We start from the raw sequence: 16,405 nt of genomic DNA, 5'->3' as shown, positions 1-16,405 counted from the left end.
TTTACCAATGGGTTGAAGGTCCAAATGTCAGTTTCAGTGCAGCTTCAAAGAGCTCTACATGATCCCAGATGAGAAATAAGGTAGTGAAACGATCAGTTATTTTCTAAATAAAATAAATTATATACTTTTTAACCACAAATGCTCATCTTGCACTGCTCTGCGATGCGCCACGCCTTACGTAATCACGTTGGATAGGTCACGCGTGATGTAGGCGGAAGTACCAAGCAAATGTTTACAAAGCAAACATGCAAAGACTAAATCAAACGGCCTTTACAAAAAAAGGTAAAACAAAGATGTCGAATAGTTTTGAAGTTGGAGGCGAAAATGAGATGGAGGTTTTCGCCCTACCGCAGTACTTCCGCCTACATCACGCGTGACCTTTCCAACGTGATTACGTAAGGCGTGGCGCATCGCAGAGCAGTGCAAGATGAGCATTTGTGGTTAAAAAGTATATGTAATTTTTTATTTTATTTTTAGAAAATGAATCGTTTCGCTAGATAAGACCCTTATTCCTCGTCTGGGATCATGTAGAGCTCGCTGAAGCTGCACTGAAACTAACATTTGGACCTTCAACCCGATGAACCCTCTTGAAGTCCACTATATGGAGAAAAATCCTGGAATGTTTCCCTCAAAAACCATAATTTCTTTTCGACTGAAGAAAGAAAGACATAAACATCTTGGATGACAAGGGCGTGAGTTAATTATCAGGAAATTTTAATTCTGAAGTGAACTAATCCTTTAAGAGGAAAGATATTTGTTTAATGTAAAATGCTACAAGGAACCGTTGAAGAACCTTTATTTTTAAGAGCAAAATGTTCCATCTGTATAAATAAAGGTAACAATTACTTGTCCATAAATGTGTTCAAGGATAATAAATGTATAGGTTTGCTGTTGAAAAGGTCTAAATCTGGAATTACTTTCCAAAAGACAATGTATCTCGAGTTGATCATTGTCTAAAAGAATGTAAACATGAACATGTTCATGAGAAAAATGAACTTTAAGGTCTTTGAGGGGCGACACCTTTGGGAAAACATTTGAATTGGGCAGCCTATTCTTATTTTAAATCTAAATATCTGGGTATAAATTGTCTCAAAGATGAGAGAACATGGGATTTGATCAGACATGCTTTGGCAAGGCTTTACAGTCAAATTTGAGGGCTTGATATAGTGTGCATATACATTTCAAGTGACAATGTTGTTTTAGGTAATATCCATCCTTGGAGACTTTTGGTAGAGAAGCATTTCTCTACATGTATGTACCTCTGATTCATATTTCTGACTAATGTAATCCCTGGAAGTGGGTGCGGTAGAGCAAGATTCATTGCATGTACATTCTTCTAAGAAAACAAACAAAAAAGAAACAAAGAAAGAAATGAGGTAGTTTTCACAGCTGTGTTGCACTTCATACTTCAGTATTCAGATTCATAACAAAAGCGAGCAGCATACAGTCGTCGCTGTAGCCCTCTACCACTTATATATCTTCAGATAAATACTACATGTTCTTCTGCAGAAGTTTCCAGTGGAAGGCAAAATGAGTCTCCCGCCAGCTTTCAGTCCCATCGATTAAACCGACGATCCACCTTTGGTTAAAGTCCAGTGCCATGCACTAATCAAAAGTGCCAGTAACCACTGAAAAGGCAGAAACAAAACTTTTTTCTCTGACAAACTTTCCAGAGTTGGCTTTAGACAATTCAGGCCTTGTTTTTTGTGTTTTGTGTATCACTTTCCGGTAGCTTTCATTCTTTCCGTGGTGGCGTACCGGACCCCTCTTACCTTTTTTTTTTTTTAAATTGCAATATGCCACTGCCTTCTCGAATAGTTCTTTGTGTCACATGGTCGCCCTTTCCAATGCTCCTGTAGTTTCCATGGAATTCTGAAACATTCTCTGGCATTCCTATGGTGAAGACATACTCCCTGAAGTTTCCACAGTTATCTGAATGTCATACGCAACCGCACGCTCTCGCAGATACGTTCTGGATTGTGTAGAATGTGCCCTTGTTGTCAAAGAAAGACATTTTCTTCTCGAACTTCGTAGGCCGACAACAAGGAGCGTAGCGCGCCTTGTCTTTTTTCCCATTGTCCCGTCCTCGCCTCCCTTTCTCACTGGAGCCGTTATTCAACTGCCTGTGCTCCATTACAAAGTCATAGTTGCGTCGTTCATGGATGCAATTCCCACTGCAGTACCTGAAGAGCAGTGTCTCGTCGCTTTCGTACCCGAGCCCAAGCTCGCTCACCGTGAGCTCGATCTTTTTTAGAGAACACGGCTTTGGGCCTTTCCGTGCTCGTTTGGTTCTCCGCCCTGCCTCGGTTCTGATCCTCCTTTCCTTTCGTTCCACCAGAGTCGCGATGACCTTCTTCAGCTCGCCCTCGGTGAAGCTTTGGAAGAGGTACGAAACTAGAGGAGGAAAAACACCCAGAGGAGAATGTTAATGCTCATAGGTTGCTCTTCCATAATTCAAGAGACTTAATTGAGTTCTTAGGCCAGAAACATACTTTCCACAATGTATGCTTTCCAAACTTTTTGATAATGTGCCATTAAACATACTTAATGTGCGTTTGTGTTTCTGAGGCGGTAACAAACCTCAGTTCTCAAGGGGAGATAGAGTTACCTTTGAATGTCTGTGTCATTAAACCAGAGCTGGGCTAATTTACCATCGGTTCCCTCTGGAGTTTCTTGTGGGTTTTTTAGAATAGCAATTTTGGATTTATGAGTAAAGTAAGGTTCATTGTTAACATTATCTTTCACATTTTTGTTCTACAACATAAATTATACACAATTAGGTTTCAAATGAAGCCACTCTGTCTGTTTTTTGCTAACACGTTGCCACCAAAAGGTTCACTGGTGTTCTATATTGAACTCCAAGAGTTCTTGACTCAAATTTAAAGAACCCTTTATGCCAGAAAAGTTCTATATAAGAAGACATTTCTAAATACATTCATGTTTAATGGGTTATTTCAAATTTATGTTATTGAGCTGCTTAATTCATAAAATTTAATTAAAATTAAAAATGCATTAAAACGAATTAAAACTAAATCCATGAAATAATGAAATGATGGGAACCCCTAAAAGGTTCTATATATGAAGTGCCTGATGAAAACCTTTTAAAGGAATAGTTTACTTCAGAATTAAAATTTCCTGATAATTTACTCACCGTCATGTCATCCAAGATGTTTATGTCTTTCTTTCTTCAGTCAAAAAGAAATTAAGATTTTTAAGGAAAACATTCCAGGACTTTTTTCCATAGTGGACTTTACTGGGGTTCAACGGCTTGAAGGTCCAAATGTCAGTTTCAGTGCAGCTTCAAAGAGCTCTACATGATCCCAGACGAGGACTAAGGGACTCATCAAGCGAAACAATTGGCCATTTTCTAAAAACAAAAATAAAAATTATATACTTTTTAACCACAAATGCTCATCTTGCACTGCTCTGCGATGCTCCACACATTAGGTGATTACGTCGGAAAGGTCACACGTGACATAGGCGAAGGTACCGAGCAAGTGTTTACAAAGCGAACATGCAAAGACTAAGTCAAACGCCCTTTACAAAAAAAGTTAAAACAAATACGTTGGACAATTTTTCACCGGTACTTCCGCCTACGTCACACGTGACCTTTCCAACATGATTACGTAATGTGTGGCGCATCGCAGAGCAGTGCAAGATGAGCATTTGTGGTTAAAAGTATATTTTTTTATTTATTTTTTTAGAAAATGAGCAATGGTTTCTCTAGATAAGACCCTTATTCCTCAGCTGGGATCATGTAGACCCATTTGAAGCTGCATTGAAACTGCAATTTGGACCTTCAACCCGTTGAACCCCAGTGAAGTCCACTATATGGAGGAAAATCCTGGAATGTTTTTTAGTTCCATTTAGAACCTAAGAGTGATGATGTAAGTACTTAGATATGCTGTAAATGGATATGCAGCAACTTGCAAACAACTTGTTTTTTTTTTGTTTTTTTGTTTTGTTTTTTTTAAATACAGCAAATTAAAAATTCATATTTGAAGTCTGGCTGTGTGTAATTTACAGTGTGTTGTAGAACAAATTATAAAAGTCTCTTTATGTTAGCCTTATAACTTATTTTACTCATATGAAAACATAGGGAACTCTTGAGGGAACCCATTAAAATGCTAATTCTCTTGATTCGTTTGCAAACTGAACAGCTCTGTAGGTACAGTAGCTATAAACATGCTGACATTAAGTAGATTCTCTTCAAATGATTTTGCCTGAAAGAAAAAGCTTGCTGTAGAAGTTTGTGCTAATTCCCGCTATAGTGATTCTTGTGGCAACATGTACTTGCATTGTGTTAGTCTGAGACATCTATGCATTCAGCTTAGAAGTTTTTGCTTTTCATAGTATGTGTTTCAGACCTTAGTAATGTTTGCTTTAAGTGTCAACTTTGTCTTAGATATTTTTACCTAAATTCCTTAGGATACACAAATGAAACAGTTGTTGAAATACAGTAAGAATATAGACCTTGTTGAGGACGGAAAGTATTTGATTTAATTTGACACGAATGAAATCAAAGCTGAAGGCTGTTAAAAAAGTGTATTTTGAGTCATTTCTGCTGAAAATGTTATATTCATTGATTGATTTATACATCTATTTTTATACCTTGCAAACTCAAACATTTGTTTTTTGTGCTGTATTCTACATTGTTTTTGCCAATTCTGCTAATTTGTCACCAAGATAATGTTGTTAATCTAGCTGGCTTACATAGTTAAATATGACTTGAAAGCATCATTAAGACTGTGTTAAACTATAAACCACTACAAATCAGTAATGTTTCGCATCATATAATCATTGTTTATAAGGAAAAGTGTGGTTTTGAATTTATGGTTTACTGGCCAGAAATAAAATCCTTATTGTTGAGCCCTGGACTTTATTTATGGGACTTTATATACCTTTTGTACTTTCTTTTCATTTTCATCTGTGTCTAATTACATTTTTATGGCGTCAACCCTCACTGTGGTCTAGAACTATAAAACGAATGTGGAACGGCAGAAAGTTTGGCCTTTATAGTTAGGAATTTGAAATGTTCAATATGACTCTAAAGGAGACTCGTGAGATTTCTCGAGTCTTATTTTCAGGAGACGCATCTCGGAAACTTCAGATTCAGCTCTCCATTTAAACTCATTGCTGTCTAGGATAGGAACACAATTGCAATAAAATTACAGTACAAAATAAGCGAGAGTAATTACTAAATTACTAAAAGCTGAAATGTAAAGTCATTATTTAAACTCTTTGACAAAAGATCAGAGTGCAGCATGCTAAAAAAAGTACAAGTTGTAGCGCCTTTATTAAAGAAGCCACCAGCCGCTAATTTTATTTCCTTTTGAAAGTAAATGCATTTTATAAAATTGCAATTAAAATCACAATCAGTATCTTATATTGTCCATACAACAATTCTGATTTTTTTCCCCTTCTCTACAGTATTTCTCTGTCTGTCTTCCAGGGCTCTTAAAACAATAATGTTTGTGTTACACTTAAGAGCTCAATGGGCTTGACCTGCACATTTTGTCAAGGATTCATGAGCTTTAAACCTCTCTAATGATCAGGGTTGTAAAGCAGGATTACGTCCATCTTTAAGATGGATTTAGAGCATTTTTGCACTGACCTCTCTGTACTCCATGTCAGTAGTTCCTAACCCTGGTCCTGGAGTTCCTAAAACTACACATTTTTTGTATGTCTCCCTAATTAATCACACCTGATTCAACTCAAAACGTCCTTAGAGACACCGGGTGCCAGATGAGGGAGACATGCAAAATGTGCACCAGGTTGAGAAACACTGCTCCATGTGTAAGATGAGAATAGGTCTGCTTTTCTTTGCAGACTTTACAAGTCAGTCAGGGTTTGTTTTAGGAAAATTGCGGTTACACTTAATTTTTAAGGGTGTTACAGTGTAATAATAAATTTAAGTACTGAATAATAAATATTAATAGAGATGCACCGATACCAAATTTCTTTGCCGATACCGATAGCCGATTATTCAGAATGATATCGGCCGATACCGATAGTTTGGTTTTTCTTATGGAAAAAAAAAAAATCTCTCCAAAAATAATATACAGGGAACCCTCTCATTTGGTACACTACAATATTAAGACATTACAATTAACAACAGAAGTATTATATTCAGCTGCTGTTTATTTCCAGAATAATTACACTCAAATAAAAACTGAAATGTTGTTGTATTAGTATCACAAAAGGTAGTTTTCATAAGCACTTGTTGTCTTCATGGCAAATTTACCCAAACATATAATTAACAGTAAATAAGCTCCTCTCTAGTGTTTTTTAGATAGCTAAACAGCTGTGAACACTGGAAAACATTAAATGTGACCTATTGTTCACAAGCTGTTTTATTGACGTCTTTCTGTGTTTGAAACACAAATAAAGTGATTACATGAGACATGATACATTTCGGTAAGTTGTACTATATCTTTCAACATAACTTTGATGTTCATGCATGTTATCCAGATATAACTTGTACTGAAGAGGAAGAAAAGACTCGCGCTCTGCGCTGCTGCCTGAACTGAGGCATCACAGCGATCTGACACTTCACATTTAAGAGTGTCAAAACGGCATTTATTGTTTGAATTTCTTGAAAAAAATGGATAGAATTTAAAAACTTAAACTTTTATTCTTATCAGAAGTAACAAAGCACATGATGTAATCATGAAAAAAGTTTGACCTGGCAACCCTGGCTTGAACTACAGGTGATTCATAGGGTCAAAAAGAGCCTACTTTAACATCACTATTTTTAAACTGTTCATGCGTTTAAATTCAACACAAGTGAGTTTCTTCACACACAGTATGTATGAGTTGCAATCTGAACACGTTTTTCTGCACCCTTTTGATTGACAGGATATAATCGGCCCTGATCATCGGCAGTTTTTAAACAATTGGCCGATGGCTGATAGTGATAATAATAGCTTTTATCGGCCGATACTGATGGTTGGCCGATACATCAGTGCATCTCTAATTATTAACTACATGTACTTAGGGTTAGTTGCATGTAATTATGCATAATTTATAGTTATTACTACAGTAACTACATGTAACATGGGTAACAAGGACACTAAAATAAAGTGTTAATTGCTTTAGTGTGTAATTACACACTGTTCATGCAGCCATTTCAACATATCACGCACCCGGCACAACGCAAGTGTTTTTTGCTAGTTTCAGCCCGACGCAGTTATCATTTTCACGTCCTGCACCACGTTGTTTAAATTGCAAATGCACTCGCACCCATCTGTTCGCCCATGGGCGTGCTGGTCTGAAATCGAGGTGTGTTCAGGCGCATTGTTGGCGTGTTGCTATTTTGAGGCAACTGAAAACAACTGCACCACTGACCAGCTGAGACCTGCTCTAAAGTCAATGGCGCAGGGTTTTTTTTTTTTTTAAATTTTATTTAAAGGGCGCGTTAATATGCGCTTATAGGTAATATGCGCTTATAGGCGGGTGCACAACGCGTGTACACTCTGCTTGTTACACACACAGGGACACGCAGCAGCACACAAACATGCCAAATATTAAAAATAAAAGGATTACAATGTAAAAGATTACCTTATTATTGTGTACATAAAGATAAAAATACCTACATGCCATAATGGATTGTCATTGCATGTATCAGAATTACCTATTTGCAGTAATGACGAATGAAATTGGCTGATTATTTAACTAATCGTGGCAATACACACATGTATTTAAACTGACTCATCAGGTTGAGGGTGTCTGTATTCTGCCAGTTAACATTTTAACCCTATTTATGGGCTGTCTTGCCTTAAATATCAAGTGAGCTGACAGACGCTGTTTGTGTGGTAACTGAACCGATGATGAACATGGATTTGTGTGACTGAGTAGTGTTCGCTGTAGAGGCATGTGGTATAAACACAACAGCAACTGTAGAATGACATAATAAATCCTTCCCGTCATGTCTACTTCAACAGCACCTAAGGAAATCCAAAATCTCTTACATTCGGAGAAAAGAGAGCCCATGTCCTCCGTGGCTCTGACCACTCGCCGTGGCGCTGAGTTTGATGATAGTGAAGATGAGGATGATGATGGTGGGGATTCAAGTGCTGTGGCTGGTGGATGTGAGTAAGGGCCTAATGAAATCTCTAAGGTCTTTGTGTAGGAGGACCCAACAGGTAACGTGGTTCTCATAAGCAGGAGGAATAACGAGGCACCAAACAGGATGAAGGCGAGGATGACCTCTTTCCATACCCTCATCTTAGAGCAGCGTGGAGCATTGAAACTCTGAAAAACATGTTAAAACAGGCTCATTAGACAACTGTAGAAGAATTGACATCCTATTATAATTAATGTTTTGAATTATAATTATATTTATATATATATATATATATATATATATATATATATATATATATATATATATATATATATATATATATATATATATATATTATTTTGAGGTTTTAGTAATTTTGTTTTTGTCATGATTTTATCAGTTTTAGTTTTAGTTTCAGCTGGCTCAGACTGAAATATGTGGCTTGCTTCACATTTATTGAAAGCGTTCAATGAACTGTAAAAGTGTTCCTGAGCATAGTGGGAAAATGCATGGTACACTCTAAAAAATGCTGGGTTGTTTCAACCCAAGTTTGGGTCAAAAATGGACAAACCCAACCATTGGGTTAAATTTTTAACCCAACGGTTGGGTTTGTCCATATTTTACCCAAATTTGGGTTGAAACAACCCAGCATTTTTTAGAGTGTATTAAAGGAATAGTTCACTCAAAAATGATAGTTTGTCGTCAAAGCATTTGCATGCAATCAAAGTGGATGGTGATTTATACTGCTAAAAAGGACTACACTCTAAAAAATGTTTGGTTAAAACAACCCAAGTTGGGTTGAAAATGGACAAACCCAGCAATTGGGTTGTTTTAACCCAGTGGTTGGGTTAAATGTTTGCCCAACGTGCTGGGTAGTTTTATTTAACCCAACTACTGATTAAAAATGACTATATGTCTGGCTTAAAATGAATCCAAAATAGGTGAGAAATTAAACATCAGACACATAATCACTAGAGGCAACAATAATAATCAAAAGGTGTACATTTTTAATAAGCAATTTAATAAATGTTTATTGTTTATTATTCATTATCTTTTTAATAAATGCTCATTTATTAAACATATTAATAAATGTTAATTTCCAGCATATTTTGGGTTCATTTTAAGCAAGCCATACAGTAATTTTTATACAACAGTTGAGTTAAATAAAACTACCCAGCACGTTGGGCAAACATTTAACCCAACCACTGGGTTAAAACAACCCAGTTGCTGGGTTTGTCCATTTTCAACCCAACTTGGGTTGTTTTTTACCCAGCACTTTTTAGAGTATAAAAATAATATAAAAACACCATAAGAGTAGTTTTTATGACTTGTGTGCCGTCTTCTGAATTCAAACTTATATTTAACTAGTATGGCAGAATATGTATGCATATTGGTATCGGATGTTTAATAGTGCATGCTCATTTTCCTTGTTTTTATATTTAGATGACATTTTCTGTCATCTAAGGCTATGTTCACACTGCCAAATCCGATTATTTGTGAATCTGATTGGAATCTGATCTAAAATTATTTATTGTCCACATTGTGGATTGCAACTGTTCTGAGCCCCACACATGACATCCAGGAAAAAAATAGGAGGCTAGGTTGTGTGCATGATTTATAAATCGAGTGAACAAAAAAGTAAATCGTGTGCATCATTTAGTAAATGTGTGGGGCTCTGTACAACTGTTCAGATTCCATTTGTGTGTCCCGTAGTACTCCTTTGTTTTCTGTAGCGCTCTTTTCTTTCAATCGGATATGCACAAAATATTGGATTTGGACTGACAGTCTGCCTAACATAGCCTAATGCTCATTTAAATGTTTTCCTTAAAAACAAATAATTTAATAATGTTAAATGTAATCTTTTGCAAAATGAAGATGAAGAAAATTTTGAATCCTATATTTGCTGTGCCATTTATAACAATTTGATTTTAGTGTTTAGACAGAATTTATATATATATATATGGAATAATTTATGGAATATTTATCAGTATTTTCCATGCCAGAATTTTAATCCCTATATTTAAGTCATTATTAACTTATAATCTTCCACTTCTCAGTATTGCTGAAATCTATTTTGGTTTGTTTTGTTCAAACAAGTTAAATCACTAGCATTCATGTGACATAAAAACAAAGGGAGTTTGGCAGCAAATTTCGGACTATGCATCCAAAGGACTATTTTTATGCTGCATTTTTATTTTTATTTTCAGAACATGGCAGCATAAATCACACTCCACTTTCATAACATTTCCTTTTGTGTTACAGAAAAAAAACAATAATGGGTTAGAATGACAGCGAATGGTAACAAAATGCTCATTTTGGGGTGAACCATTCCTGAGGTATGCACATTTAGGGACTTAACCTTTGTATATTGTACTTCCTTTGGCTTCAAATGCATTGGCATAGTAAGTGTTTTTAATAACCCTTAAGTATACTGTAATACAATCTAAAGGATTACTGTCTGGGTTGAATGGTTACAGATCATCTTGTTTGTGCAGTATGAATGAGGTTCTCTTTTTCAAGTCATGATCTTTTCTTATGTATTGTTTCCTCCTCCATCTTCCGCTTTATGAAGACATGTCCTTCAAACATCCGCCTGGGTGGAGACCCAACATCTTTGTACATACATAAACATGTTCAAACAATTAGCCTTACGTTTCCTGAGGGGGAATCTTTGTTTGTTGAGACGATCCATTCAATGCAAGAGGATTTTCGATGGTAAACAGACCTTCATTAGACCGGTCGAGATGGAATCTGATTTTTTTTGCATATGGTGAAAACAAAAATTTACTACAGTTATGATGCTTTTCTCGGCCAAAATATTTAATAATCGAACACGCTAGGCGTCATGTTGGGCGTTCCAGTGCTGTGGAAATCTGAAGTGCTTTCTTCAGAGTTTCGTTCCTAGAGTTTCCATGTGGGCCTGCTGGTAGAACGTTCTCCACCAGATCTATCTGTTGGGCTTTGTTTGTTCAGCCATACACAGATCTATGGAACATTCTATGCCTGCATGTGTGCACATACTTTTCTTTCACCCTCTCAAAAGTCTGCATTCTTTTCCTGCTGGGAATCTCTTTCAAACGCTGTTGTTTTTGCAGTTGAACATACTGATTGAAAAGTCTTTTTTTTTTTCCTTTCTTTGCTATTACTAGTTACTGTTTTCTCCAGAGTAGTGGAGGAAGAGGGAAAACTCTTCCCCAGATCAGGAAGTGGCAGATGGGTAACATTTAAGGACAAATCCAGACAGTATATGCTGGAAGTGTTTTGCCAGATTGACAGTTGAATGGTGGTCTTTAGTGGTTTACTGATATTGATTTTTTATTTATTTATTTTTTATTTATTTTTTATATGGCAATGCTAATATCTTAGCAGGGTGGCCAATATATTTATCATATATATTTATTTTACTTAATATTTAATAAATTAGAAATAATTTTAAAATTAATTTAAAAAAATAATTTACAACATTACAGACTAACTAAAGTTAAAAAATGTGAAATCATAATTATGGACCCCTAATTATGATGTCATATGTGGGTTTGGCTGCCAAGTCAAGAGTTAAATTTGTATAGAAAAAAAGTAGGTATAGAAATGGTGTAATTGATTTTTTTTAATTTATTTTATTGAGCACAAATATTTAGTTTTAAAGTAGATGAGTGATTAATGTCTGGCTCATAATTTACACTAAATTCAAAAGAAAGAAATCCGTATAAGCCTAATGCATTCATAGATTTTTAAAAACTGTATACAAATCTAATGAGAATCATCATTAAAAATAAAATTACAAAAGAAATGAAAATGAAATGATAATGATAATTTGGTTGGAGAATGTGCATAATTGTCAAAAAATAATGTCATAAGACCTCCTAAAAATAGGCTTCTTTGTCAAAATTTTGATGAAATGGATCATTACCCACTTTATTTTTGAAGCACATAGGCTTTGTATTCATGTCTATGTGTAAAAAAAATCTGTCTGAACAAGTAAACACAAGCTATTATCATCTTTAATAGGAAAAGTAATGCCTTTTTTAATACGTCTTGAATTCAGTTTCTTGATCAATTTCTCATGCTGTTGGAAAGCACATTTTTGACATGTTCTGGTGTCTTTATCTCGTCCGCTGTGTGTTTTGGAAACGGTATTATCACTCTCGTCATTTTCTTCGCTTGACCAAATGTAGATCTGGCACGTCTGAACGCTTAGAGCTTCCAACAGATGGTAATAAATAGATCATTATTTAAATGAATGTCATGAAAACATGTCTAGCTAGTTTCTACCCAAAATCTCATGAAAACAGTGTTACATAAAAATTCTTTATGATCCTTAAAATAGGCTTCAAGCAAAGAGTAATTTTTTTCTTCTTGATTTTGGAGAGAAATATGACCACCTTGATGGGTTTCATGAGATTTGTGTATTTTGAAATCCAGGCAGCAAAATGTGTTAAGATATACAAAAAAACACTGATGAACCAATAAACTTTCCCTAGATTCATACGGCACATATTCCCACTAATGGTTATTCGCCTTTCTGCGTTAATCGTCCTTTAGTTTCAGTACAAATAATCAAACCACAGTTTGAGTTTTCAGAGATGGATGTTTGATTAATTGGCCTGTTGAGGCGAATCGTTACCATCAGTGGTGTTCTGCTAATTAACTTTACTTACACAGACTGTTATGAACATATGTGGGCAATTAAATTCATGCTGATTATTGAGTCTGACATTAACTGCAGTATATTTGATGAATTATGTTATGATGTCGTTGTATATTAAGTGTTACCTCATCATCTATTTTAAACAGCTGTGATCTGAATGATTGAGCGTAAAACATTAGTGATGTAATAGTCCTTATTTGAGACTCTGTTGCATTCTACAAAAAGGGCTTCAATTGTTGCACATTCAACAAGTTTGTTTTAGTTTCATGGATATATTTTTATAATTAAACTGTCAATGAAGCAACATGTCTTTTTGCACTAAAATGAATTTTGCTTGCACAAGCTTCAAATGTAATGCCTATACTGTAGACCTTTTACATATGCTGCTTTAGTAGGTTCTTTCATTCAATTCAATTCACATTTGTTATTTGTATAGCGCTTCTCACAATACATATCGTTTCAAAGCAGCTTTACAGAAAATGCATGTAAATTAATCTTTCATCAGAAAGCAATTTATTATAAAGTATACAACAATATCACCAATACAGAATTTCAGTATAGTAAACTTATTCTGGTTTAGTATTGAATAGTAAATGTTTTCTAAATGCTTTTCTAAAGAACCGATTACATCAAAATTGTTGTTTTGTTAGTTTTTAGTTTTTAGACCATTCACTCTTTTTTACTTCCTTCTCTTCCCAGGAAAACAGACAAAAAGTTTTGATGACTCATCCTGCACTGGGAAAAAAAACCCTGTATAATCTTATCAGAAATTTCTAGTAAACTTCACAAAGAAATAGCAAGTAACTATGGAAGCTTGTTTCCGCACTAAATAAAAAAAATTAAGGTAATTGTGATTTTTTTAATCTCACAATTGACTTTTTTTACTCAGAATTGTGTTTGTATCTCACAAATCTGACTTTATTACATACGATTTTGACTTTAGATCTCACAATTCTGACTTTATAACTCAATATTACTCAAGTTTATATCTTGTATAGAAATATAATAGAAATATAGTATTTTCTCATGAAACACGTATTTTTGTCCAGATGCCACAATTGATTAGCAAGTAGCAAATCATGTTCAATGGCTGTGATGTAAAGTTTGTTGGTCTTCAATGGAGAATGCATATTAGAGTTTTCATAAGAAAGCAAAACAAACATTTTCCCTGGAAGAGAGCGAATGTCTGTTTCTTTTCGTCTGTCACAACATTGGTCACCTCACATCTTATCTAATCTTATCTCTCCTTGGCAAAGACAGATTGTTTAACAGGAAATCATCATGTTTACACGTCAGTTCACATTTTCTAAGAAGTATGTGTCCGTGTTAATCTGATGAATTGTCTCTACAGTAGCCTGATATTATCAGATTGATTACAGTATGACAGGATACAGTATTGCAGAATAAACAAACGTTTGTCTTTTGAAGATCACAGCTGATATCGATGCCTGTCCTGTCAGCCACATGCTTGTTCTACATAAAGGCTTCTGTGGTGTGTGTATACTGTATATAGGTATATAATGAAATGTGTCAACTGCTACACATATGGGAACAACAAAGAAAATTCACACTGTATTGTATACACTACATACAAAAGTCTGGTGTCAATAATTTATATATATATATATATATATATATATATATATATATATATATATATATATATATATATATATATATATATATATAATATGATTAATTTATTGTGTCGGTGCTAAATGAAAGTATTAAATTTCTTTAAAAAAAACTGTCCCCAAAATTTCAGTTGTCAGTATAGTTGTGTGTCAGACAACTTAATGCATTAATATAGATGCAGTAATATTATGTTAAAGGTGTGTGAATATCTGCTATTTCACAGTCTCATCCAGTCAGAATTTAGAGTTTAAAAGTTTTGAAATCAAGTGTGTCATAATGAGAAGCTGTTTTGCACTGGTGTCAGACGTGAATAGTAAATGTTTTCTACATGCTTTTATAAAGAACCAATTACATCAAAATTGTTGTTTTGTAGCATTTGTTCCATGTATGTTAGTTTTTAGATCATTCGCTCTTTTTTACTTCCTTCTTTTCCCAGGAAAACAGACCAATAGTTTTGATGACGCATCCTGCACTGGAAAAAAAAAAAGTGTATAATCTAATCAGAAATTTCTAGTAAATTTCACAAAGAAGTATTACAAAGAAATAGCAAGTAAAAAAAATAGCAAAGAAATAGCAGTGCATCCTACACTGGGAAAAAAAAGTGTATAATCTAATCAGAAATTTCTTTCATACAGTTAAAACCAATTACATCAAAATTGTTGTTTTGTAGCATTTGTTCCATGTATATTAGTTTTTAGACCATTCACTCTTTTTTACTTCCTTCTTTTCCCAGGAAAACAGACCAAAAATTTTGATGACTCATCCTGCACTGGAAAAAAAAAAAAAGTGTATAATCTAATCAAAAATTTCTAGTATTCTCTACACAGACGTGTATGGCCGTTGCACTCGCATCTTTTGCAGTGTCTCGCACATGAGCGCTGCGTTTTTAAGACAAGTCAAGTTAAAAGAATTTCAACTTTTGGGTCTCGTTCACACAGAATGCATCTTTGCATCTAAAAATGAGATATAATGATTAAAAAAGCGCAGCGCAGAACATGAGTGTCTCGAGACGTGCTTTTTGAGATGTGATGCAATAATGGCAATAACGAAAATATTGAAGTTGAAATTCTTTTATCTTGACACGGTGTCTTAAAAACGTGGCACTCGTGCAAGGTTCTGCAAAAGACGCGAGCGTAAGGGTCATACACATCCGTCCAGCATGTGTTTACATAGAAAAACAATGAAACAGTAGTGCATTGGAATAGAAAAACGCATTCTGTGTGTCCACCAAAGCGTTCTTTCCAGCGGCTAGCATAGTTTTCCAATTCTTTTCAATGGGAGCGCCACGTTTTTTAAACAGCAGGAGTGTAACGGGACAAATACAACACCGACCAACTGTCACAACATCAACAGATGACAACAAAAAGGTTAATAACAGAACAAAATCATTTAAAACAAGGCCCAGAGCAAATACTTTACATTGTATCAACATTTTTATATAGAAACAATACAGAAACAAACTATCTGTGAAATGAGATACTAGTAACACTTCCGTGGATATTCCATTTCATAGCAAGCAAAGCGTCTCTACTGAAAAACCGCTGCACTGCCAAAATGCGCTCACTGGCTAAAAATGCTTCGGTTCATATTTTGTGAATAATCTGATCTTTTGGTTTGTGTCCATCAAGTTCTAAATTAAATTGGCAATATATTTAATTCACTGTATTACACAAACATAGGCATTGATTATTTAATGCCTGAACCATTCTGTGTAGTATTTCTGCCAAAATCAACTATGTTGTGATTTATACTGTTACCGTGATATGATATTCCACATAAGTTTTGCACATACATTACCTCCCACCCATAAAGTCAAATTTTCTCAACTTCAACATGCCCAGCTGTAATTTATATGACTGTGTGCACAAACTTTTCTACTGGAAAATGATTTGAACACACAAAGTGTGACAAACTACCTGTTTCCTGAGCAGGTCTCTATCAGCTCTGGAAAGGATTTCACTTTCTCATTGTTCAAATTGAAGTGAGAAACTTTCCACTAATGGAGAAAAGTCAGGAAACCTGTAATTTGTCACTCTATATTTTCTGCTCATGTGCAA

General features: G+C 34.9%; 1 protein-coding gene across 1 annotated transcript; it reads right to left on the bottom strand.

Moving 5' to 3' along the window:
- Positions 1-1,939: 1,939 nt before the first annotated feature.
- Positions 1,940-8,226, bottom strand: LOC137003692 (neurturin). The gene is made up of 2 exons (XM_067363937.1): positions 7,971-8,226; positions 1,940-2,394 (listed from the first exon to the last, which is right to left on the bottom strand). Exons 1-2 carry the CDS (start codon positions 8,224-8,226, stop codon positions 1,940-1,942), a joined length of 711 nt encoding a protein of 236 aa, XP_067220038.1.
- Between the last annotated feature and the right edge of the window lie 8,179 nt (positions 8,227-16,405).

Source organism: Chanodichthys erythropterus, chromosome 16, assembly GCF_024489055.1.
Source record: "Chanodichthys erythropterus isolate Z2021 chromosome 16, ASM2448905v1, whole genome shotgun sequence".
Taxonomy (NCBI): domain Eukaryota; kingdom Metazoa; phylum Chordata; class Actinopteri; order Cypriniformes; family Xenocyprididae; genus Chanodichthys; species Chanodichthys erythropterus.
Note: the sequence above shows the minus strand (reverse complement) of the source record. Positions and strands in the feature narration are given on the sequence as shown.